Source organism: Eretmochelys imbricata, chromosome 5, assembly GCF_965152235.1.
Source record: "Eretmochelys imbricata isolate rEreImb1 chromosome 5, rEreImb1.hap1, whole genome shotgun sequence".
Classification (NCBI taxonomy): domain Eukaryota; kingdom Metazoa; phylum Chordata; order Testudines; family Cheloniidae; genus Eretmochelys; species Eretmochelys imbricata.
The window spans coordinates 15,296,185-15,322,632 of record NC_135576.1 but is presented as its reverse complement, the minus strand read 5'-3'; the positions used below and the strand labels follow the sequence as shown (position 1 = coordinate 15,322,632).

The 26,448-nt window shown below is 44.4% G+C and overlaps 1 protein-coding gene across 3 annotated transcripts in view; it reads left to right on the top strand.

Moving 5' to 3' along the window:
* DYM (dymeclin) overlaps positions 1 to 20,101 on the top strand; it is a 382,693-nt gene extending 362,592 nt beyond the window's left edge. For all 3 annotated transcript variants that reach the window (XM_077816663.1, XM_077816662.1, XM_077816664.1), the window contains one exon: positions 17,429 to 20,101. In XM_077816663.1, the coding sequence (XP_077672789.1) occupies positions 17,429 to 17,578 (150 nt within the window). In that variant the 3' untranslated portion in view covers positions 17,579 to 20,101. The remainder of the gene's footprint in view (positions 1 to 17,428) is intronic.
* Positions 20,102 to 26,448: the final 6,347 nt, after the last annotated feature.

Here is a 26,448-nt window from a genome sequence, read left to right as displayed (position 1 = left end):
CACATCTGGGACCTCGTCACTAGAAAACTATGCAAACTGAATCACTGTGCTCCTCCTCTTGCCACCCTCTAGGACTTGGGAGCATTACAACTTTTACACAGCTAAAAAGAAAAAATTGCAAAACTCTGTTTTAACCTCCTACACTTTATTTTTCGGGAAGCTCATCTACTGAGTCCCTGGAGTTTGATGACCACTTTATTCCCTGCCTCTGTGGGTGAAACGGGAAGCCTCCATAACTAAATCCTGGGATAATGGGGAAGTCTCAGAAAAAATCATAGGGCTGGAAGGGACCTCAAGAGGTCATCTAGTGCAGTCCCCTGCACTCAAGGCAGGACTAAGTATTTTCTAGACCATCCCTGACAGGTGTTTGTCTAACCTGCTCTTAAAAAATCTCCACTGATGGAGATTCCGCAACCTCCCTAGGCAATTTATTCCAGTGCTTCACCACCCTAACAGTTAGAAAGTTTTTCCTAATATCCAACCTAAACCTCCCTTGCTGCAATTTAAATGGTAACTTTCAAAAAAACCTCCTTAACTGTGTTATCTAAAGTGTAGTTTGTACTCCCAAATCCCTTTCCCCCTTCTGTTTCATTACAGGCACCAATCAGAAATAGGGGGAAGAAACACCAGAGGTTTCACAGGTGATCAGTGACTCTTCTTTATGATAAACAAAAAAGACACAATTTCATACAAGGACAACAAAAATTTCCTCGTTTCCTCCCTAGTGAAAACTACTACAGCCGTAACAGTACCTAGAAAAAGAATTTGAAAACACCATCATGCTCAAAATTGCCATGTTTGTGAATAATGCTCCAATAATGAGCCAGATCGGAATTTGCATTCCTACCTCCCAGCACATCTGAATCACGTGTCAGGAGCAGTAATGCATGCCCTGTTCTGGCTTATTGCTTAAACATAAAACGCTGGTCATGTTCTTGAAGCTTAATTGTTTCTTTTGTTGCTACAGAATGAAATAAACATACAGTATGATTATTTTATACTGCTGATCAGAACTCCCTGGTTCAGTCTGAATTTTATTTGCGCAGTTGGTAGATTACAGTATCTGGGACGAGGAGAGAAGAGGGTAGGTCAGCTTGTAATGAGGGTTTTTATCTGATATTGCTCTTGTACAAGAGCATCACTCTCGTTATGGGGAGCACTAGATATGGGGCGTGTATGTTAACATAGGTGGAGCAAGATTAGAAGATGGTATCTCTAGCACAAAATATTTCCCTAGTAAACAACATTCCTTCTGTTTTATACCAGTCATCTTTCAAAATCAAAATAGCAGTGAAAGCATCATCACTTTGCTGTTGTGACTTTGAAGATAAAAGTACAGTAGCTCTCTTTATATGAAGTTTATTTCCTATATTTTCACTAACGTGTGGATGGCTATAAAATTTATGTACAGGACATTGCACTAGATCCTCGTCTCTGAATAAACAACTAAATATAATGAGTGAATTCATTATTCAGTTGTTTCTTGCTCTCAGAACCTTGTTGTGTGTGTTTTACATTTAGAGACCCCTTTAAAACTTTTTGCAATTCTTTTTCAAGACAGTTTAATTTTTCATAGCTAAGATTTTTAACAAATCTGCTTAACAAGAGATAAAAGCAGTGATTAACTTTTGAGAAGATAGTTGGCATGCTATTGTTTCCGACAAGACAATTGGAATATCTTTGTCATTGATTGTAATATTGTAAAAATGCATATTTTATGAGGTACAGAGTGAAGACAGGGCTGTAATTTTATCCATAGTACTCTACTGATATAGCCCAGCATTTATAGTTCTGTATATTGCGGGTGCCATTCTGTGCTCATGTCCTCCAGGAACACTATCCCCAGAATGCACTGATACACAGTGTGGCTGGTGTAAGTGCAGATGCAGACACAGTTGACACATGGGTGTGTTGTGCAAAGCTGCTGTGGAGACACGATTCAGTCCTGTTTCCAGGCCAGATGAGTTTCATGCACTCATTACCAAAGCATGGCTGTATTTGTAGTCTAGACAGGGCTTAATTGGCTGGTACTTCCTTCACAGTCCATTGGGGCCATTCCTAGATCAGCAAGAGAGACTGCTGCAGGGAGACCCAGTGCAGGGCTCATTTTCCAAAAAACCCACGGGTGCTCTGTCCTCACACCCAGCAGTCAGGAGGACAGACCCAGAAACTGAGCTCAGTAGTAGTAACCACACTAAGATTAAATCATTAAACTTAGGACAAAATGAAAGCACCCGCACAAGAGTTGCTTTAACCCTTTCCTTTGTGGTGTCAGTTGCAACCTTCAAAGAGCATTTACCTGTTTATAAACTGTCATAATTTGTAGAGACACCAACTTCAAAGTTCATGTTGTTGTACAAGGCTTGGACAGGATTGGCTTTTTCTTCCTATGTACCAATAGGTAATTTGTTTGGGCTGGATGCAACTCCCCCAAGAAAGCCATCACCACTCCCTTCATTGACCAAGAGAGTAGTTTTGAGCTGATATGTTGTGCCTCCTCCCCCCTTTCCCCCCTACCCCCCGCTTCTTCCCAGATGCTAAGTGCTAACTTCCACACCTCTTGCTGGCCTGGGGAGGGAGAGATCACATTTCTGTTGCAGCTTTGTGCCTTTTTAGATTGTCGTTAAAGGGGAAAGATGTTCACTTGCTTTAATAGCCATAAAATTATGTCAAAAATCTACCTTAATTTATACAGGATGCTCAAGTCCCTTAGGATTGAATGTGGTATCAGTGTTGCAATATGGTCCCAGCCCATTTTTTCATCTGTTATATTGGACATTTGTTGCATGTTGGCATTGCACTTTCTGTCTATATAGGTATTTATATGGCTCCTGTCATCATATTGTATCTAAGTGCCTCATAATCTTTAATGCAATTATCCTCACAACACTCGTCTGAGGTAGGAAAGTCCTCTTGTCTCCATATTACAGATTGGAACTGTGGCAGAGAGACACACCAAGTGACTTGCCCAAGGTTACACAGGAAGTTTGCTGTGAAACTGGGAATTGAAACCAGGAATCTTGAGTACCAAGGAAGCCCCTAAATGTGCAGATCTGTGTTGTGTATTCTGCACTCATTCACCAAGTCAAATTCCCATTAATGTCAATGCAAGCTACAAACACAGAATACGCAATAGAAAATCTACTGTGTGAGGAGTCCAAAAAAGATTTTTGCCCTGATTTATATAGGTAAGTTCTTGGATTCCAAGCCAATCTTCTTATCTCTGACATGCTCCTCTATAAACGTGCTCCTTTCACTAAATACTAAAACCAAGCAGAAATATACCTGTATAAGACCCTGGAAACCTCTGGGAAATCCTGAACTATCCAATATTCCTTTTGTTTTGTATTAGCAGCCATTGCACTGCACAGGTGAAACTATGGATCTGAGGGCACTCTTAGCTTTCAACTACAGTTACAGAAACACCTGTGCTACTAATAACAGTGTTGATCCACTGTGCTCAGGAACCCTAGTCCCACTTTATATAAGCCCACGTGTAACACCAACAGACCCCAGTCATCGGGGCGGGATCAAACTGGGGACCTCTGGAGTTTAGTGCATGAGCCTCTACAGCAAGAGCTAAAAGCCATTTGGCTGTTACCTAAGGCTGTAGAGCAGACTCATTTTATCTGTCTCTCTAAGTGGTCTCGGTGCCACTAGATGGGGCAGAACACCACACCCAGGAGGTGTGTGGGTTACACATACAGGAATTTTTTTTTATTTCCTATCTCTGGCAGTATGATCTAGTTGCAATTTGGATTCAGAACAAATCCTGTTGGTATTCCAGGTCTACACCTTTGAGGAGTTTTTCCCCTCTTTACCCAGCCTGATTTGTGCATTTGGGATTCATGATTTCCTTAAGTCGATTTCTTTGTTTTGAGTTTAGATGTAGCATATTTGAAAGGGAGCACGTTTTAAACATGATCCATTTACCAAAGCCAGAGATGAAAGTCTTAGAAATCACTTTTTTTTAAAGATACAAGATTAGTTTTGAACCACGTAAAAACACAGTAATTTCTAGTCTGTATTACATTATTTGGCTTCCATTTTAATTCCTATTACAGATTCATAGATATTAAGGTCAGAACGGACCATTATGATCATCTAGTCTGACCTCTTGCACAATGCAGGCCACAGAATCTCACCCACCCACTCCTGCGATAAACCTCTCACCTATGTCTGAGCTATTGAAGTCCTCAAATCATGGTTTAAAGACTTCAAGGAGCAGAGAATCCTCCAGCAAGTGACCCATGCCCCATGCTACAGAGGAAGGCGAAAAACCTCCAGGGCCTCTTCCAATCTGCCCCGGAGGAAAATTTCCTTCCCAACCCCAAATATGGCGATCAGCTGAACCCTGAGCATATGGGCAAGATTCACCAGCCAGATACCCAGGAAAGAATTCTCTGTAGTAACTCAGATCCCGCCCCATCTAACATCCCATCCCAGGCCATTGGGCCTATTTACCATGAATATTTAAAGATCAATTAATTGCCAAAATCATGTTATCCCATCATACCATCTCCTCCGTAAACTTACCGAGTTTAATCTTAAAGCCAGATAGGTCTTTTGCCCCCACTGGTTCCCTTGGAAGGCTATTCCAAAACTTCACTCCACCCTACGTCTTGATCAGGGCGGTCGTAAAACACATTTCTACTCAGAAAAGTAAAGTTATGAAAGGACTCTGCTTACTGTGTATTCTGCAGAACACACAGGTCCTCTGGTTATAAAGTTAACTTCCTGGAATTCACTTAATGTAACTAGAACACATTAAAACACTTGAAGGATGGGAGTGACTTAAGGTGAAATCCTGCTTGGTGACTTCAATAGGGCCAGGGTTTCACCCTTAGGGCAGTCTACACTTAAAAGACTGCAGCAGATGAAGACAGTACTGTGGCAACAGGAGAGCTTCTCCCGTCAGCGTAGTTAATCCACCCATGTCACTTGCAGGTTTAAACTAGTGTAAATGGTATAGTCTCTGTAACTTGAAGAGTTTAAATCATGATTTGAGGACTTCAGTAACTCAGCCAGAGGTTATGGGTATCTATTACAGGAGTAAGGTTCTGTGGCCTGCAACGTGCAGGAGGTCAGACTGGATTATCGTGATGGTCCCTTCTGACCTTAAAGTCTACAAGTCTGAGTCTGAGATGCCGTGGCTATGTCGACGGACGAACGGGCACATCTGAGGGCCTGATTCTATAGTCTCGCTCAGACACAGCTCTTCCTGACTTTAGTCTGGGTCGTGCCTGAATAAGATTTGCAGGGTTTGTAAACCAGGAGCCATATTTTTGTAGTCTTGATCAAGTTACAAATATCAACATCTTGTCTGGATATTTAACAGTAAATCTATGGTTGCTTATGTGATATAAACAGTTCAGATTTATAATCAGAATAGTTTCTCCAAGCACACTGCTTTTTCATTGTTGTGAAAAGCTTTACCCAGCTGTATGAGTTTTGAATGAAGAGCAAGAAGTTTGAGCTGTAAACTCATTTACCTTTTCCTTATCACTGACAAAAGTAGCATTTACTCATTACGAAATGTGCATTCTCTGCAAATCTCTAGTTAGGAAGCAATATATGTCCATTTCATGTCAATAAAGGTTATCTCTGTTTGTCCAGTAGGCTCATCTCCATTTGTGCGGTAGGAAAGCTGATGATTTGCAGCGATATATTTTAATGCCAGTGAGAAACAGGTCTAGGGATTATTCTGTTTTTCAGTTTTTAATTCCCCAAATTCAAAAACATCCAAAGGATTTTACTTATCTGTCTGAGTAGTCTATCAGTTATTTGCCTAATGATATCACATGCTCCAGCAGAGTCAGAAGCTGGAACCTTTTTATATAATTTTGTCGGTAGTTTGCTTGCTTGTTTATTCAGTGGGTTTAAAATGTCCCCTGACTTGTGTCCCAGGGTTTCAGTCTTGAAAACTTTCCTCAGTGCTCTTACTTATATGTCATGAAGTTATTCATTATCACCTGCAGCACCACCATTGTATTCTCTCCATTACAAGATAAAGACTTCACTTGTATCTTCTGGAAAACCTGTTTTGGACCCAAACAGATCTTGCAATGGCTGGAAATATTTTTCTTCCTCTTTATGACTGTGGTTTTTCTTTTACAATCCAGTGATTTCCATTCTTCGGATATTTACACCTCTCTTCCAGGGCTATCATCTTATAACATGTCAACCTTATTCCGACTGTAGCTGCTTCTTCAGCACTTAGCTGAACAGTTGGCCGTAGCAGTCATTCGTCATTTGGTCCATTCCTGTGCAGCTGCAGGAAGGATCGTATCAGCGACCTAAACTTATTGAAACATTTTGTCTCTTCAGATTGTAAATTCTTCAGGGCAGGGAGTGTTGTACCTGGATTTGTAAAGGGCTGTGTAAATGTACATGTTTTATTAGAACAAATAGTAAATATGTGTCATAATTACAGTCATTTCACTTAAGATGAGCGTGGGTTACCTGGACAATTGAGTTACCCCACAAAAATACCATTTTCCCAAACTAATTTTCTGTACAGGCCGTGCTATTGTTTAAACTATATAAAAAATGTAACCCATGCAGCCGTTTTCCATGCCTTCCCTTTTTTCACGCTTCAGGTTCCCTTTTTTTCCTCATTCTCTAGACAGACTTCCCACTTGCAGCTTCCCTCCCTCCGTGATGATCCCCACCCAGCCCACACACAGAGATCCTTGAATAAAATCTACAAATCTTGCTTTGCCTAGTACATTTCCTGTGGCTTCCTCTGTCTCTCGCAACACGAGTTTTTCATAGTTGGTATCTATTCTGTAAATCTGAAAAAAATATTCTGAGGCAGACGTGGTGGACACCACACTGACACTTAACTGAACCACGTCAGATAGACTGTCTGTCAGCAGCAAAAGGAGAAGCGATGCAGATACTGCTGATGGAACCAAAGAGAGAGGAACAGTATGGCCTTCCCAGAAAGAACTGAAGTACCACTTTCAGGGATATCGTCTGGTAGCCTAAAACAGCAGATGAGAAACAGCCTTCCAGAAATTATGGAAAACCAGATACCTCCAAAGCACATAGTCGTCTTATACATTCCAGGGAATGGGTACAAAGTACAGCTGTTGCATCACTTTGATTGGTCAGCTATTAGTTTGGCATAAATTGAGACTGTTGGGATAAAGTCTGGGAAAAGAGCTCCTAGGTTTTTCTGGGCTGTTTAGCTGGTCTTCTTGTGCAGATGACATCTTTAACACCTTGTATATTGGCATATTTGTGGGGGACTGACATGCTGTAAGAATAGATAAGCCTCATTATGTCATTCCAGTACATTAATTAGCCATGTAAGGATAAATTTTCATTGTAATGCATATAACATTAGCAGTAAGGCTTCACTATCATGCTGAATCTTTAGCTAATTCTTTTTGCTAACTTTGATGAATTGCTAATGCAGAGTCTGATCACACAGCTGCTCCCCACACAGCACTCCTATTAGCAGAGGCAGTATCAAGCCCGTAATTTGACAATATGCCACAGGGCTGCTAAATGAGACTAAGGGTACAATTTTCAAAAGCACCTATGTCCCATATTCAAACTGATTTAAGAGTTTCAGTCTCCCTGTTTGGAGTTTGGCTGTTAAGTGCCTAAGTCTCTTTTTAAAATGGGACTTAGGTTAATGTTTTCAAAAGCACCTAAATGACTTAGGAGCCTGCATCTCTTGCAGTTTCTTTCTAGAAACAATATACATATACAATATTTGAGAAAAAGAAGTGTCTCTAATGTCATATAGGTAACCCCATATTTTCATACTTTGCCCTTCCCCTGTTACTGCCCCAGTCCATGTGACTGGGCCAGCTTTTCATCCAAAGCAATATCTAGGCTATTATGAGACCACCTATACCAATTTACTCAGTCGTAGACCAGTTCTATCTGCCATTGCTTATGTTTTGTTTCTAAATGGAGATCATCCACTGACATGACATTGAGCCCTAAATCATAACTTTATTTTTTTTTAAATGTACTGAGGAGGTATTGAATTTTAATAAGCATTAGCCCCTCTGGAGCTATGCTGGGGTAGTCGGCTACTCGTGATACTATCCTTCACATCTTTAGGTGCAGGAGGAAAAATGTTGTTGAACTTTTGTGGTAGTAAAGTTATTGCAGTTTATTTCTACATCTGTTCATTGGACTTCCTGTGGTTATTCATCGAGTCGTATGACAGACAGCTCAGACAGTCTGTAGCTCCTGCTCTGTCTAGTTATACCGCTGCTCCAACCACTAAATCTGACTTCTGCTTTTTCTAGCAGAAGAAAGCAAGATAGGCCACTGTGGTAGGTTGATTCATCTGAGCTGATAAATTTGCTGTCTGGATCGAAGGCTGCAGTTAAAATCCTAGCATTACCCCAGCCTTTAAAATTCAGAGCAACTGAATGTCTTTAGGATTGTTTCTGTTTTAAACTAGCTTGGCTTTATTGGATTGTCTTTGCTTAGTGAGGTAGTGGCTGCCTACAAATGCATAGAATGCCCAGACCTGTTTAGGTCAGGACAGTAAGTTCAAAGATTAATTGCAAAAAGGCGGGTGAATAATAATTTTTGTGTGTTCTACATGCTTTCTCTTAGTTGAAGGGTGTAGCTCTTAGCCAGCTGAGAGAAAGCACAAGTGAATAGAGCTAAGGAGAAAGAACTAGGTGCTGATTTGTCCCTGGACGAGATTTTCAAAAGTTATTAGTGATTTTGGATGCACAGCTTGAAGTGTCCTAGACTCGGCCTCTGTTTTTCAGAAAGCACTGAGGCCCCAACCTCTGAAAATCCAGGCCCTTTGAAGTAATTCATCTTCGGTATCCAGAAACTGAACCATACAAAATCAATAGCCATTTCTGAAAAATCTTGGCCTCCATGTTTGTGTTTCCAGTATTCAGCCAGATTAAACAGAACACAAAAGAAAAAAGATTAACTCTTTCACACCATGAAAGATTCTAGAGCGACACTGCACACCCTGGGCATTCACCCATCTCTTCCCAGGAGACAACTATACCAACCCTACCAAAGACCACGCACACAACAGTATTATCGGCCTCAACCCAAACCATACCACATAACTAGGAAATCACGCTAGACCCCCTAAGCGCAGACAAAATCAAGCTCAAGCAACCACCTCCCACCCATTGGGGAATAAACAACAATTTTGAAACGTTGGTTGAGGGTCTGCACGACCACCCCTTGATTCCACCGCCTACTTGCCCATTTGGCCACCGCCTCCAGAGTTTCCAACATGCCTGGCAGCAGATTACACAGGACCGCTGGGTACTCGAAATAGTTCAGTCTGGTTACTCTATCCCATTTATATCCTACCCTCCTACCCTTCTCCCTACCCCATCCCTCTTCAGGGACCCCTCTCACAAACACTTACTTCGCGCAGAAGTGGTGCACCTTCTTCGACGAGGTGCAGTGAAGCCTGTGCCGACACAACATCAAGGGAAAGGATTCTACTCCCATTACTTTCTGACCCAGAAAAAGACCGGGGGATGGAGACCTATACTAGACCTATGCCGACTGAACAAATTGGTGAGAATACAAAAATTCAAGATGGTCACACTGGGCACAATAATTCCTTCACTGGATCAAGGGGGCTGATTCACAGCCCTCAACCTACAGGACGCTTATTTTCATATATCAATTCATCCAGCTCACAGATGCTTCCTACGATTCACAATCGGTCACGACCATTTTCAATACAGAGTTCTTCCTTTCGGACTCTCCACAGCACTGAGAGTCTTTTTCAAGACTCTTTGTTCCTGTAGAACCCGGTGTGGCTAGAACATTAGACTAGAAGAGTTTGCAAGAAAAACAGTATGCTGCTTTCTGGGTTTTTGAGTACATAAGCCATGGCCTCTCCACTTTGTCACCATTGGGGATTTCAAGCCAGTAATGTGTTGGATGGAAACTTCTATTTTCATTGTCTTTGGGGAACATGAAGTTTTTAACTTGCTGTGGCCCATGCAGTACAAGGAAGTCCCTCAGACTACTACTCAAGTGGGTCCACAGTCCTGGATCATCTAGACTTAGGGAACTAAACTCAGCAGCAGCTGTTTCTTGCGCCTCCACCACACTTTTCTCTGATCTACACTTTTCTTCAGGAATGTGCATGGTTACATCCATTTGAGATGGAGATATGGATGTAGCTGCCAGGTCACCTACACTCTGATTAACTGGAAGATCAGGCATCTCCTCACCACTCACATCCTCCCTGGGGCCAGAAGGCTCACCGTGAACATTTGTGTCTATGTATCTCAGGAGAGCTCCTTCCTGTTTAGATAGAAAATCTTCCTTTGCTTTCTTTCTTTTTCTGAATGCTGCCCCAGAGGGGCGTTTTCTTCTTTCACTCATGACTACTGCTCTGTGCCAGCTATAGTGGCTTTCAACACTCAATTGAAGGGGACAAATAAGCAGGCTGGTAGCAGGGCCTGAGTGAAGGAAGATACCAGCGTCTTAAGGGCCTAACTGGCTCCTACCACTTCAGCTGACTGCCTGTTCTTCTCAGGTGGGTTCACAGAAGCAGCAGGAAACAGGAAGCTCCCTGAGAAGCTGGTGTTAATCAGTCCAGGCTCCTGGGGGTGCTAGAGAGGTACATAAGAGGCTCCTCCTCCTCTCTCTCCCTGCAGCTCCTGCTGCTTTCTGTTATTCCCTCTCACCTTTTCTCCTGCCCGCCTGTTATGTCTCTTGTGCCCTCCTTCCTCCAGCACAGCACTCCACCATCTCTGTGCATCTAGAGCAGAGAGAATACAGATGCACAAGCAGCAGACACCATTTTCTACACACTGGCTCCTAGTGGCGCCCCCCACAGTCTGGCACCTGAGGCAACTGCCTCAGTTCGCCTCGTGGTAAGGCCAGCCCTGTGGAGGGGCCACCATTAGGAACAAGATGGCTCACTCTCCACACACATTCACTTCTTGGCCTCTTTGTTGAAATTGCCAGAAAGGGTGTCAGTTCCGATAGCCTTTTATGCATGACGTGGATACCTTTTCACATTAGGCCACCAATTAGTTTGACACAGTCCACTAAACGGCCATTGATAATTATACTTCCCTTACGGAGGCGGGATTTGAATTAGTCAGCTAGAAGTGAAAAGCTCCATATCTCATCATCAGCCCAGTGAGCCATCCAGTGTCTACTGCTTAGGTATTTAATCAAAGTCTGGTCATATCTGTCATTACTTGTACTCATTTTGTGAAGACATAACGGAAATTGCATGCCGTAACTACAAACCATAGAGACGCTGACATAAGACATAGATATCTAAAATCTCATTATTGACATCTAAATTTTCAAGCCAAACCTGAAAAATTTTCAGGAAAAAAAGTTCAGCATGACAATGAGACAAATTTGATTGCAATGGGTTATAATTTCTAATCCTTAAATTGATTATTTAATTGCTACCGTAGTCACAGTTAATGACAGCACTGATCAGTCTGAAGAAAGTCTTGATGAGAAAATCAACAAAAAACAGCTATTGGCAGAAAAATTTAACACCATCAGGAATATTCTACACTTTCCTTTCAACTGAGAGTAAGTGGTATAGGGAGAGCTGAACATCTCAGGCATTGCTGTTGATAGTTCTTAAGCCATGACTTGTGGGGGAGGAATATATATGTAATATATATAGTTTTGTTTACCTCAGTAGCAGCATTTATTATAATTTATGTTTTTATCCTTTCATTTCAAAGGATCCAAAACCACTTTAATAACATACATTCTCAACCCTGAAGCACAACCACCTCTGGCATGGCAGGTGGCAGCTATTTAAGGACTTGTCTACACTAGGAAATTTAATCATGCTTTAAATATGAGTTTTAAGCATTGAGCTAGCTGGTGCAAAACTGAACATGGTTTGGCCTTGTCTACACTGACCACAAAATCAGGAAATAATTAGGGGGAATGCAGAGGATCAGCAGGATGGAAATTTGGAGGAAGGTAATTCTTAGGATGAGAGGTCAACATACCAGAAGTATCGTCGAGATACCAGGATGCCAGGGGTAAGGTAGATGAGAAAGACTTGAGATTTTGGATTCCAAGAAGGAACGCAACACGGGATTTAGTGAAAAGTGTGGGGTGCTAATGGGCAAGAGATTTTTAAGGGGGTTGTAGGTCATGCAGGAGTCCAGTAGGTTTTGGGAGTGGGTGGGGAAGGAGTGACACTTCAGGGAACTGAGGATGGCATGAAAATTGGGGATACCAATGGAGTGTGAAGGGATTCCCAGGGAATCCTGAGGGTAGAAAGGAAAAGAGAAGTGCCTGGAAGACTGTAGGAATGAGGAGGAATGGGGGATGCCAGTAGTTGAAGGGAAACCTAGGGGAGCATCAAGGGAGGATGAAGAGGGGATGTGAGGCAGATGCCTGGTTACTGTGAAGTTCACCAGGACAGCTCAGGGAGTGTTATCTATGGGAAGACATGAAAATATGCACAGCAGAGTTCTAAGCAAGGAGAGTGTGGGTTGGGGATGATGGATGAAAAACAGGGCATTTGGAATTAAGGAGGGAGAGAGTGAAGTGAGAGAGGAAACACTGGGAAGGAGAAGTCTGGAATGCTTGGCAGAAGGAAGGAGCAAATGTTGGGTAAGCACAGACTGGAAGGATGTGGTAAGCAGGAGAGATTTCTGGGGCATAGTGATGGCATTGAGAGTAATAATGAGTGGAGGAAATAGGAGGGAGACGGGAGAGAAGAGGATGAGAGATGAAAAGATTTGGGAAGGGGAACAGACTGGGAGGAGGAGATGAGATTGGGGAGATTTAAGAGAAGGGAGGAGATTGTTGGGGAGAAGAGGTGGAGGGAATAAGATTGGTTTGAGGCTGTGAGAGGGCTTTGAAGAGGAAGCTGCTCTGCCACAGACTTCCTGAGTGAGCAAGTCACATAGGCCATGTCTACACTACAAAATTATGTTGACCTGTGTGATGTCGGCATATAACTATCGCAGTTATTATATCGCTTGTGTGTGTGCTCCTTGTGTTGGCAGTGTGCATCCACCAGGAGCACTTGTATCAACACAGAGTGCAGTGCACCGTGGGTAAGTATCCCACTGTGCAACTCTCCACCGTCCAGCTCAGAGTGTTTTGGGAAGTTTTTGCAATGCCTCAAGGGAGTGAAACAAGTCGTTCAGGGGTGACTGGGAGCAAGCGTTCAACTTTACATAAGGCAGTGTTCTCCATCCCATAATTTCATCTGAGTCCTGTAGTATTGCACACCTCTTTTCAAAATCCCTGCGAAATCGCATGTCCCTTCTCACTGTCTGCCATCTATGACAGAAGCATAGAGCCCGCACAGGTCTGCACTATTGTCATGGGCGTCACAAGCACTCGGTGCCTGATTCCGCAGCGTTTGCAGAGCTGCAAGAGGAGCTGCAGGGAACATGACAATTCCTTGGAGGCTAGATTGCTGTGGGACATAGGAAGAAACAGCGAGAAGCGGAGCGACGTGGCTGGGAGCTGGTAGAGTGGAGCAGGCTGGGCCAGGTTGCTCCGCTTCCCGCCGCTGCCGATGAGTGTGGGGTCGCTGGGAGAAGAGGTGGAATGGGGGCGGGCCGGGGCGGAGCAGGGAGGAAGGGTAAGAGGTGGGGCAGAGGGAGTTGTCCGGGGCCCCACACCCCACTAGGGATGGCCCTGCCTCTTGCAGTGGGTGCAGCCCGTGTGGGGGAGTGGCCGAGGGATAGGGCTGGTCACCAGGGCTGGTGCTGCCACGTATGCTTCAAGCTAAGGCCAGACTAGTTTGTGGCTTGTTGGATTCACAGTATAGGAAGGTACTGCTTGCATCAAACTACTATATTACATTCACAGTGATGACAACACAGGGAAATATCTGAAATAATAATTTCCATGTTTTTGTTGCTCCCTAGAGCACAAACAAATAAGATGAATAAATGTAAATAAACCTGAAAGCCAAGGGGCCAAGAAAACTCCATTCTGTAGAGAGAAATTCCGATGGGAAGAGTCTTTTGGGCCAACACGAGGAAGCACTGACAGTCTGAGCTAGAGAGAGGTGATAAGGTATCCCTTCATTATTAATGGGCAGAGGCTTCTAAGCTATTGTCATCCTTGTTCTAATCATGTTGCACCATGGCAGTTTATTCTTAGCCTTAGCCACATTCTTATAAATAATGAAATGAGCCATGTTTTATCTTACCCCAATGATTACTGTAATGTGGCTTTTATCTGCATCCCTGCCAGACTGTTGACAGAGGCAACGTTTAGAAGTAGATAAGCAGATTTGGTGCCCCAAATTTCATGGTGCCCTACGCAGCTGCATATGCCTAAGGACGGCCCTGCCTGTTGTAGCCCTTCTCCTACATCCCCCAAGCAATCTGCTCATAGATGTCCATGTTTCTATGGCTGAATCAGAGCTGTGTCTTCTCCCCACAGGCCCAGGAGATCCAATACGTCCTGTCTACTCCAGGCAGCAGCGAGTCTGGAGCACATAGCCAGCAGGGTCAGCTGGGCAGTTGCACTCAACAGTGGAGAGAGCTGCTAGGTGTGCTTGTCAAACTGGGCAACCAGGAAAAGGAATTCCAAAAATGCATGGAGTTTTAAAGGGGAGGGGCAGCTTCCTGTGTACCTGACCCCTGGGCAGCGGAGTTCACAAAAATACCAGAGCGGTCCGTGTGGGACGTTATAGGACACCTCTTGCCGGCCAGTGATAGTCAACATATATAACAGCAGTGTCCACTCTGTTGCTACATTGACCTAATAACATCAACCCTGACTCTACACACTCGGGGACATGGTGTTATTAAGTCGGTGTAGCAGGGCACTTACATCAGTGTGCTTGAAATTTAAGTGTAGAAACATCCACAGCTAGGTTGACGTAAGCTGCCTTGCGTTGACCTAACCATGTAATGTGACCAGGCCTTAGTCTCTCTGTGGCTCGATTCCCCATCTGTAAAATAGGGATAATAATCCTGTCCAACTAACGGGTATTGGGGAGAAAAATATACCAAAGACTGTGGGGCTCTCAGATACTCAGTAATGGGGGCCGTATAAGTACCGAAGATACCTCTGTCTTAGGGCGTATCTATACTAGGATCAGAACCAAACGAGTTAGAACTGCGTTTAGGATTGTAGCTCTCTCCATCCTGATCCCACTGTGAGCAGAGCCATCGTGTGCCAGTCTAGAAGAGGGAGTCAGCACATACTGACAAAGAGCAGCGCACAGCAAGGTGTGCTTGGCATTGCTTTGAATGTACTAAACCCGACACCTTATACAAGCCCAAGAGCATGGCTGTTCGCTTTTCTGTCCATCTACAAAATGTTCCTAATACAACACGCTTCAGGCTAAGGCCAGACTAGTTTGTGGCTTGTAGGATTCACAGTATAGGAAGGTACTGCTTGCATCGAACTACTATATTACATTCACAGTGATGACAACACAGGGAAATATCTGAAATAATAATTTCCATGTTTTTGTTGCTCCCTAGAGCACAAACAAACAAGATGAATAAATGTAAATAAACCTGAAAGCCAAGGGGCCAAGAAAACTCCATTCTGTAGAGAGAAATTCCGATGGGAAGAGTCTTTTGGGCCAACACGGGGAAGCACTGACAGTCTGAGCTAGAGAAAGGTGATAAGGTATCCCTTCATTATTAATAGGCAGAGACTTCTAAGCCATTGTCATCCTTGTTCTAATCATGTTGCACCATGGCAGTTTATTCTTAGCCTTAGCCACATCCTTATAAACAATGAAATGAGCCATGTTTTATCTTACCCCAATGATTACTGTAATGTGGCTTTTCTCTGTATCCCTGCCAGGCTGTTGACACAGGCAACATTTAGAAGTAGATAAAATGAATGAATTGCACAATATAAAAATAGGTCCATCTCTTCCCAAAAAAAAAAAAGTGCTTATTGATAGTCAACTAATAGGTGCCTTGTTAGGAACTGTCTATGCTGGCTTTCTGGTGGGCTGACTTTCTGTCCTGTACATTACACTAGAGGAGGGAAGAGAGAAAAGAGACTGGAGACTGTGGACACAGGCTAACTGGGGACGGGCTGCATGGCACATCCATGCTATGTTAATTCTGGAAAGTGTTTTACTCGCAGATGGTACAACAGAGCACCAGACATTGTGGAAATGATTGTGTGCAGTGTAGTTGTAGCTATGTCAGTCCCAGAATATGAGAGAGACAAGGTGGGTGAGGTAATATCTTTTATTGGATCAACTTCTGTTGGTGAGAGAGACAAGCTTTCCAGCCACACCCAGCTCTTCTTAAAGTTTAGGAAAGGTACTCTCAGCATCACAGCTAAATGCAAGATGGTAACGGGCCACTCTACCTTGAATGGTCCCTTAGAATGTGTCCTAACTACTTATGCTAAACAATCTGTTCCACCTTGCAGTTACTGTGACTCTGAGTACCTTTCCCAGACCTGAAGAAGAGCTGTGTGTGGCTCAAAAGCTTTCTCTCTCACCAGCTGAAGTTAGTCCAATAAGAGATATTACCTCACCTACCTTGTTTCTCTAATTGTGGAAATGATACAGTTTGGCCAGTAATTTGGGGGAGAAGGAGTTATCTGTGTGTGAGGATAACAGGGTAATAAGGCTCTCAGACTTAAATAGAATGGAATACATATTTAATGCATTTCATCTGAAGGGCTCAAATGGCTTTACAAGCAATTTTAATTAGGCCTCACAGCAGCCCTGTGAGATGGATTAGTACTATTCTCTCTTTAAAGATGGGGAAACTGAGGCACGGGAAATTAATGACTTGCCCAAAGCCACAAAGTGAGTTATTGGGAAAGCTAGGAATAATATACAGGAGTCCAGGCACCCAGCTGCCCTAATCTAACCACACTTCTTTCCTCAGACCACACTTCCTGGAAGGAGAGCACTAGCTTCTATACTGGAGACATCTGTGTATAGAACAATCTTTAAAAATTGGAGAAATAAGTCAATTTATCATAACATTCCTGAAAACAAATCATAAAGTATCATACAGGTTCCTAGGGCCTGTCAAAATGAGTCTCTTCTCAAGGACCTATGGACCATAATAGCATAATTCATTTTTATATTGACTGAAATAGCCAGGTCTGCATGTGCATGGACAGCAGTGTTGACCTGGGGCTTCTATATCTTACAGTTTTCCTTTTCGCAACTTTTTATATTTGTAAGGTTCCATCTGCTTAGCGTTAGTTAATGGCCCATCTCGTGTGTGACTCCTGGAGATCTACTGAAGCAGCCAGAGCGAGGTGTGTAACCAACAGCAAAGGGCTAAATATAGCACGTGTCAATGTAGCATACATTTAAAAGAGAAAACTCTGCTGGTCTTTTAACCTCCTTGTTAAGTGTATTTTCCTTTCAGGTCTGACGGTTCAGTTCCCTTACAGCTCTTTTTATCACCACTTACTTGAGCTCTTACGCAGTCTACAGGTTTACGAATTGATGCAAACCCTCACTCAACAGACTTTTTTCTTGTTGTAGAAATTCCCAGAACTGAAGTTTAAGTATGTGGAGGAGGAGCAGCCTGAAGAGTTCTTCATCCCCTATGTCTGGTCCCTGGTGTACAATTCTGCTGTGGCCCTGTACTGGAACCCACAGGACATCCAGCTTTTTACTATGGACTCTGGCTGAGGGAGAAGAAGCCAAACAGCAGAGCCAGCTCTGCTCTGTCTTATTACAAGCAAAGAAACTCGAAACTGCGTGTGAATATGTGACCCCTCCCAGCTTGCGTCCTCTAAACCTGAAGCTTAGTGAGAATAAAGCTTGCTACTATTGTACAGTGCGACTTTGACATTTTGGTACCAGACTGCAGGAGACACACTGGAAGCAGATTGTGGTGTGGGAGAGAAACTGACAAGCTTGGTTGCAAACTTTTATTTCTATTTCGTAAAACCTAGAGCTTCTCCAATGAAAATGAGGCCTTAGACATGCAGTGTGATGTTACCACCACCAAGAAAACTGATAGCTTTTACAACTAAAACGGGGGAATGGGAAAATCAGGGGTGTTAGTTGATTTGGAAGTGGCATTTATGTTTTTATTACCTTTGAATTCTTTGAGTCAAAGTCTTTTTGAACACTATCGTTTTCTACAATGGACTGTTCATCTCACCAGTACCACGTCTCCTCTCATGGCCATTTATTTTGGTGACATTGTAATGTCTACAGTCTCTAAAATATCCATATTAATGTCATCTGCGTGAACTAGGCTGCATTTTAATCAAATGAGGTTTCTAGACAGAGAGAATACTGTGCTGTGTGGGGGATGGTTTTCAACTGGGAGACTTTTCTTTTGAAGAGCTATCAAAACACTTTTGATGGTTAATACTCTTTATGGCGCTTGAATCACTAGCTTCCAAAGGAAAGTCCCTCGCAGACTCACATTATGGTACTTCTGTACAAAAGATTTTCCTGGAAATTGACCACATAAACAAATCTCCAGAGAAGAGTGTTCGAGTTTGTAAAAGTAGAGCTATGTCACGTAAACAGTTTGTGCACTTTCAGCAGTGTCTGATGGGAATCCCTAGTGAAGCTTTATGTTAAAAATCCCCTTTTTGCTGCTAAAGGGATCATAGCAGAGGTGTGGTTTTAACAGAATGTGGAACACTTTAAAATGAACGTTTTAAAGTATTCTTTCCTGGTGTACCTAGCTTAGTGAAAATAATTAAAATACTCTCTCTGCAGGTAGAAAACTGAAAGAAATAGGTTGACATTATTTTAACAGAATGTCTTCTCCCCCCCTCCCCCACCCACATGTCAAGGATCTGTTTGTCTCTGGGACAAGCTCCTGACAGTGTTCACTTCCACATGCTCACAGAAACTCCTGCTACACCTTGGGCTGCTTTGTGGAAGTCTCTGTCACTAAATCAAGTGTACTGCATGCCAAAATATAAAGATAAGGGAGTTCGTGCTTACACATATATGGCAAATCCCTTAATTCACTGCCTGACCCCGCATGTTCTGTTTATAGACTCAGAGGATAGTGCGCATTCGCTTTCTCACACAATCCTCTGAGTGGCTTTAAACAGACTTTCCTGTGCTCATTTTCTTTTGCTGAAGAAGCTGGAATTGTACCTTTTTTTTTTTCTTTTTTTTTTTAACCTGCTTGTTTGGAAGCAAAGTCCTTTTGGACAAATGGAACTGCTGGGTTTTCAAAAAACTCCTTTCCCTATTTAATTAAAACCTTAAGTACAAAGAGCTGTGCACAGCATAAGCATTCCTAGTGCTTTCGAGTAGAGGTCATTTTGGGAAGAGGCAACATGAAGACAGGAGCTGCGACTCTTCTGAGTGTAAAATATGGGAAACAATTGAACTGTGACTGAAGATGTGGGTATGTTTGTGCTACATTTTGGGGTTGTTTGGTTTTTTACCTCTCTGAACAAAAGTCAAAGGGGAATGAATGGCTTTTGTGTTTGCTGTAGTGATTTGTAATTTTACCTTTAAATAAAGGACTAGAGTGTTTGTGAGCCGGGAGAGCTGCACGGCCTTTAGAATGGTCATTCTAACAGTGCACTTTGAAGTGTGGATTCTGAGACTAACTGGCTGGTTCAGTTCTTCAAGTCACTTAACCGCACTGAGAGTCTGATCCTGGCAAGTAAAGAGCATCCTCCACCCCCATTGATTTCAGGGTAGCTGGGGACATCGAGGACCTCCTGGTTATTGGCTGGTGTGTCAACGTTGAGAAAATCTGATTTTCTTTAAAAGAACTTTATATAAGCACAGGGGTGTATAAAGCAGCAATCTGATATAGGTAGGTCAAACAAGACTACTGAATCGATGAAGGAGTCACGTAATAATTTCAGTTTGTCCTCTTAATGACATTGCACTAATGTAAACAAGAAGCATGCTTGTTCCAGTGCAATACTTTTCTCGTGCAGTTAATTAAAATGCAGTGCATATGAAGCCAGCAGGTTTGTAACAGCGGGAGCCAGAATCCAAAGTTGAAGCAGTAGGATGAAATCCATCCTAGTATGATTAATTCTTTCAAGTTTCCAAGCATTATACAGGTATACAAATGTCTTGGAGTCTGCAGTCTGACGCGTTCACAAATACTCTATTTTCCTTCAGATCTGTAAAGTACCAGCTGAGGGATCCTTTTCATTATTTTTGTGTGAAAGATTTATTATGTAGTAATAAAAAAAAAAAAAAAAAACCACAGACTGTTGTATTTGTTTTGCATAGTAATTACTTACTGCACATAACACTTGGCCCCAGAGGGTTTTGGTTTTTTTTTTAGACTTAACATGCATGCAGTTTTATAACGTTATCAGTGGTTTCCAATACAGAGAACTAGAGTTAATTTTACTAAATAAGAGATCATTTAAATCCTGCATTTAATATGAGGCATTAAATTGTGTTTATTCTTTCCTGTTGCTCCTGGACACACAGTTTCAGTAGATGACCTCTCCCCCACCTTGCTGTCTTCTTACCAGAATCTCAAGCCATATCTATACTAAAGAGCTAAGTTTTGTCAACTATCATAAGTTGCATTAATAACATCGGGGGAGCATGTCCACACAACACGCCTTGTGTCGGCTGAGCACGTCCACAGTCGTGGCTCTTGCATCGACAGAGAGAGCGTTGCATCATGGGTAGCTATCTCACTGTGCGACTGGTCACCCTTTGCCTCTGGGAACGGTGGGGTTGCCGTCAAGGATGGCATGCTGCTCCTTATAGAAGTGGCATGTCTTCAGCACTGCGTCAGAGTGACCGTTGGCCTCCCTTGGCTTCTGGTACGCCTGCCTCAGCTCCTTGACTTTAGCATCACACTGCTGCGTGTCCCTTTCGTGCTCATTCTCCTGCATGCCACGAGCGATCAGCCCACAGGTCTGGAAGTTCCTACGGCTGGTGTGAAGCTGTGGTTGCACAGTGTCCTCTCCCCGTATAGTTATGCTATTGCTGGACCGGTACTTTTCAGACACTGTCTTGGGTTGGTACGGTTTCATTGCAAATGAATTCTTTCAAGTATCATGCTTAAAAGTGGAAGGTACTGTAACCACCCACGCACTGTACGTTCACTTATAAGCTCTCAGATAAATGAAAATGTTATTGTCCCTGAATCGCTCCAAGTCACAAATCAAATACACTCCAGAATAGCCAAGCTGGGACAATTTGAATGAAAGATTTAAAGAGAGAGATTTTAAATGCTGCTGAAACACTGCATTAATCCTTCATCATCACTTTAAAAACTGCCTTAAAATTAATCTGGAATGAATGAGACTTGGCAAGGCTGGTGAAATGTTCAGCTGTACATGAAGTTTTCACTGAACGGCTTGGCAAACTCAATGGCAGACTTCAATCTTTCTTAAGTTAATATTTGTGCTGTTGAAAGGTGCCAGATTTGACAGCACTGGGGAAAATGGGAGTCCTCTATTTCAGTGGGTTTCAAACTTTTTTTGTGGTGACCCAGTTGAAGAAAACTGTTGGTGCTTGCGACCCAACGGAGCTGGGAATGAGGGAGTTGGGGTGTGGGAGGGGCTCAGGGCTGGGACAGAGGGTTGGAGTGCGGGGGTGAGGGCTGCAGGGTGGGCCCGGGAATGGGTTCAGGATGTGGCAGGGGACTAAGGGCTGGGGCAGGGGGTTGGGCTGGGGATGCAGTCTCTGGGGGGACCAGGGATGAGGGCTTTGGGGTGAAGGAGGTGGCTCTGGGTTTGGGGGCGCTCAGGGCTGGAGCAGGAGGTTGGGGTGTGGGAGGGGGTCAGGGCTCTGGGCTGGGAGTGCTGGCTTTGGGGTGGGGCCGGGGATGAGGACAGCACTCGGGGCAGGGACAGTACGCTGAGCCTCGTGGCCCACTGCCTCGGAGCTGGACCTGCTGCTGGCCGCTTCTGGGGCGCAGCACGGTGTCAGAACAGGTAGGAACTAGCCTGTCTTAGCTGGGCAGCACTTGTGTCGGGACTTTTAACAGCCCATTCGGAGGTGCTGACCAGAGCCACCACAACCCAGTACCTTACATCTGGGTCACGACCCACAGTTTGAAAACCACTGCTCTATTTAGTCAGAGAGCAGCTTCAAACTGAGCAACAGCAGAACAAGATTGACTACATGTAGAATATTCAAGTGTGATTGTCTAAACCCCCTCTGAGGACTCTATGAAATGCTCATGGTCCCCACTGCTTGGCTACAGCTCCACCCTACAAAGATCTCCACTAGCAATGAGAGGATAGTTCAGTCTCCTACCATGCCCAGTAATCTCTTGTCTTATTTAACGCTGCTTGCCAGCAAGGCTGCTACAGATCTATGATGAGGATGCTGATCCGCTTTGACCTGGACCAAGACCACCAACTCATGGCACCAAAGAGTAGTTAGATGATGCTCATTCACTACCAACCTGGGTTGGATTCAAACTAGGGACCTAATAATAGCAAATGATCTTATCAGTTAGTGCTTTTCATCCCAAAGTGTTTTACCAAGCTATGTACATCCTGGGGGGTCACTTCATCCTGGACTGAACATCAGAACAGGCAAGAGGGCCATGGAACCTTCAACCAGCACAAGGGGGCAGGACCTTGTTTTTGCATTCATCTGAAAGCTCCGATCTCCTACTCCCCAGCCTTTTCCATTGCATGCAAATGGAGGCTTTAATTTTAAAAATCAGTCACCTCAGAGCTGACTGTGGAAGTGGCACTTGAACATTTATACACTTAAGAAACTCTCAATACCAGGGGCTGTTTACACATTCTTCAGTACTGTAATATTATAGGCCACTTAGCGTGCTAGGTGATCTACCTCGCCGTATTAAACATGCCCATTCATTGTTTTTACAAAACTTGCATTTTTTGCTTTGAAGCTGTTCATCATTCCATTCTGTAAACACCTTGGCAGCAGGAGACTAATTTGTATATTTTTCCCCCCATTGCAAAAACATCCGTTGTGCTCCATCCCCTCAGCAAGGGTGGACAGGAGACCAGCCACATCCCCGAACATCCACCTCTGAACACTTCAAACCTGCTGCAGCAAATCTTAAAGAAGACTGGAGAGAGAGAAATGAAGCCACACTGAGGAAAGGCAGGGAAGGAAACCATTTGGCATTTGTGTCGCCCCTGCTTAATGGTATGAGTTTCCGTAGTCCTCTGCTACTCTGCGGGGTGGTTGCAAATTCAGTAGATTTACTAAGCGTGCAGGTTGCTGCTTATTTTTTATTTATATGTGTTATACAAGCATTTAGAGGCCTCAAAAGGGATCGAGGCCCCATTGTCATACACACAATGGATACCATTTAAGTAGATAACAGACAAAGTGTGGGAGAAAGGAAGGATTTTCTCTATTTTATAGATGGGGAAATTGAGGCACAGAGCAAGTAATTGGTTTGTTCAAGGTCAAAGAGAGAAGTCTGTTTCACAGACAGGAATTTAATCCAGATCTCCGAAGTCCTTAACCGCAAGATCACCCTTCATTTTATTAACACATTGACTTGCCCATCAACTTTAAGGAAGAACAGGGGTTTTGTCTATGTACTGTGTGGCTATTTTGGTTTTTTAGAATCATAGACATGTAGGGCTGGAAAGAACCTTGAGAGGTAGTTTAGTCCAGCCCTCTGCACTGAGGCAGGACCAAGTAAATCCTAGACCATCTCTAGCTCTAATTTATTTGTCTAACCTGTTCTTAAAAACCTCCAATGACGAGGATTCCACAACCTGCTGCTCTTGTGCTGTAGCTCACGAAAGCTTATACTCAAATAAATTTGTTAGTCTCTAAGGTGCCACAAGTCCTCCTTTTCTTTTTGTTGGATCTGTGTCACACACACACACAGAGTATCTGTGTCTCACTCTCACTCACACACACACACACACACCATTCCTTCTTATACAACTGAAGTTCTGTCTAGAAAAATGCTTCTCTTTGCCTCAATTGTTTGTTTAAAGAATAACCAGCCCAGCACAGTGGGAGATAAACCTGTTCCCTGAGCAAGACCGGAATAAATTCTCATGGAAGCCGTCTAGCCTGTTCTCCATGCACACGTCCAGACCTTGCCTGCTGTAGCACTCTCAGCTAGTAGCCTGGGGAAGAGCCTAGGTGCCAGAAAATCCTGATAGACCGGCTCCTTGGCTACATTGTGGTTCCTTGGGTGAAGTGCCTTCGGCACATTAGAAGTTCAGATTACACTGGAAAACCGGCTACCCACAGGTCTGCGGCGGAACCTCACCCTAAAGACTTCCCTAATTTGCCACGTGAACAGCAGGACCAGTTCAAACGGTGCTGCCAAACCTGCAGCCATAGGCCGTTGGGCCCCAAGACAACAGGGATAGGTTGAAAGGCTAGCCTGACATTTCCTATTCATGCATCAATGCTGTGTAGTGTGGGGTAGGAGCTCTGATCTGGGGATACGTTGAGCCCCCTGGCGAGTCAGGATGCCGCCTGCTTTATCTTAGCTCCACCTGGCACATGTTGCAGATTTCCCCCTTCTTCTGTTCAGCAGGGAACCTCCATCCATTATTCCCCTGTCCCCAACGTACACTGGTGCAGTAGTTCTCCACCTTTCCGTGCTGCATCCCTTTTTCCACACTGGGGCCCTAACCCTCTCCCCTTTATTGCTATGGGAAGGCAGGACAATCCTGACCCCTTGACACCTGTTTGTGGCTGTGGGGCTGAGAACATCTGCACTAGTGTCAAGCAAGCTTGTATCTAGACTGTCTAGGCTGGAATGAAGACCTAAGGAGTTTATTCCAGGCACCTGAAGCAGTAAAGGAAACAGCAGAGTGAGCAGCAGGTGAGGGAGCTGTTCCTGTTAGTATTCACAGTGCACGTTCCTGGGAAGCAAAGTAGGTGGCTGAGGCTGCTGTTGGAAAATACACTCAGCAATTATGCTTTTTCTCTTTGAATTTCCCTGGATCCAGTTCTGAATTTATTTGAATTAAAACCATATCTATTTTCTAGATCGTTCTGAATTATCTAGCTCTTCAAGCTCTTACTTGTGTCCATTCCAACGTAGGGGTGTGCGCGCCTGGTGTCCCTGTTCTCCTTTGTTCTGGGTCTGAAGCTCTTGCCAATCCTGCAACGCTCCCGCATGTGGGCCTCCCCCAGACACTTGAGGCAACTGGAATGTAGGTCACTAACTGGCATCGGCTTACGACACGACACGCACGGCTTGAACCCCGGCGACCAAGGCATATCCCAGTGGAGGGAAAGGGCTAACTCTGGTAAGCGGGGTCTAACTAACTACTAAGTAAGTAAAACTGAAACGAAAACTTTAGATAAATCAACAAAGTCCACTGAGAGAGGTACTTGCAGGAAAACACAAGGACAAGCAGCAGTTCCAGCAACCAGCATGGGCGGTAAGAGGGAACTGAGGGGGTGGTGGGGCCCTATATATCAGCACCATGAGGGCGTGACTCCAGGGGGCACCAGAGCTGCCCTGACAGATACCACTGAGGAAAATGGTTTCCAGTGGCCGTGCTTGGGGCAAACAGACTTCTGTTGGAATGGACATGAGCAGCACATGGGAAGTAACCATTTTTCAGTGCCCTGAGTTTGCTTCCATAGAACGGGGGAGGAGCGTGCGGCAGGAGAGGGCCAATGTGTGCGTCACTTTTGCCGGGGTGGAAACAACTGCCTTCATAGGCAACTGGTGCCTCCCCATACTGGGGGAGGGGGGGGGCACTAGCTAAAGGGGAGGACACGTGACCTCCACATATGTCTCCTCCCTGCCCTGCCCCCAGTCCAGGGCCCCCATCCCACATTACCTGAGAGGGGGAAGGGGCTCTGTCCTCCCACTGTGCTGGCTCTCCCCCATCCCCGGCACAGTCATGCAGCCAGGCCCGGGCCGGGAGTGGGATGGAGCCACTCCTGGTCGCTGCTCTGACTGTGCAGCATAGCCAGCTGCCTGGGAGAAAGCCTGACTGGGGAGGGGCGGCAGCCTGCTCCCAGCCCAGGCTCGGCTTCTGGAGACAGGGGCCGACTCTGAGCATGCGGGAGGGAGCTACAACCATGAGCAGAGCAACCCAGCCTTCAAGAATTGTGGTTCAGTACCTTGGCACTGGCCCTGGGGCAGCTCTCTCCAAATCTCTGACAGTACAGGGTATGGGAACCAGGCTGCCAGGGCTCTCCCCCAACCCCACAGTCACTGCCCCTGGAATCCCTAGCAAGAGGAGTCCTCCCCAGCATTACGGGGTTCTTGGAAGAATTAATGTACTTCCACGAATCTGACCCTCCCCTTCTACCCAGGAGAATCCTCCCTAGCCTTCCCCATCCTGCTTCTGGTCGTCCCATTCCCCAGCCATAGCTCCTTGCCCCTCTAGAGCGGGCTTTGATGTATCTGAGTTGCCGGGATGGATGGTGGCTGATATCACCTCACCTCACACACTCATTCTTGAGCCTAATATTGGCCAGAAGATCTAGCTCCAGATGAACAAAATAGAAGTTGACATCAAAAACAGCCTTCTAGGCAGCATAAGGAGCTGGAATATCTCTAGGGAACGGCATATAGGGACACAGTGAAGCCAAGGTTTGAGAATTCAGAGAACACAGTAGATCACCTCTGTCATTTCCCAAGCCACTGGGAATTGAAG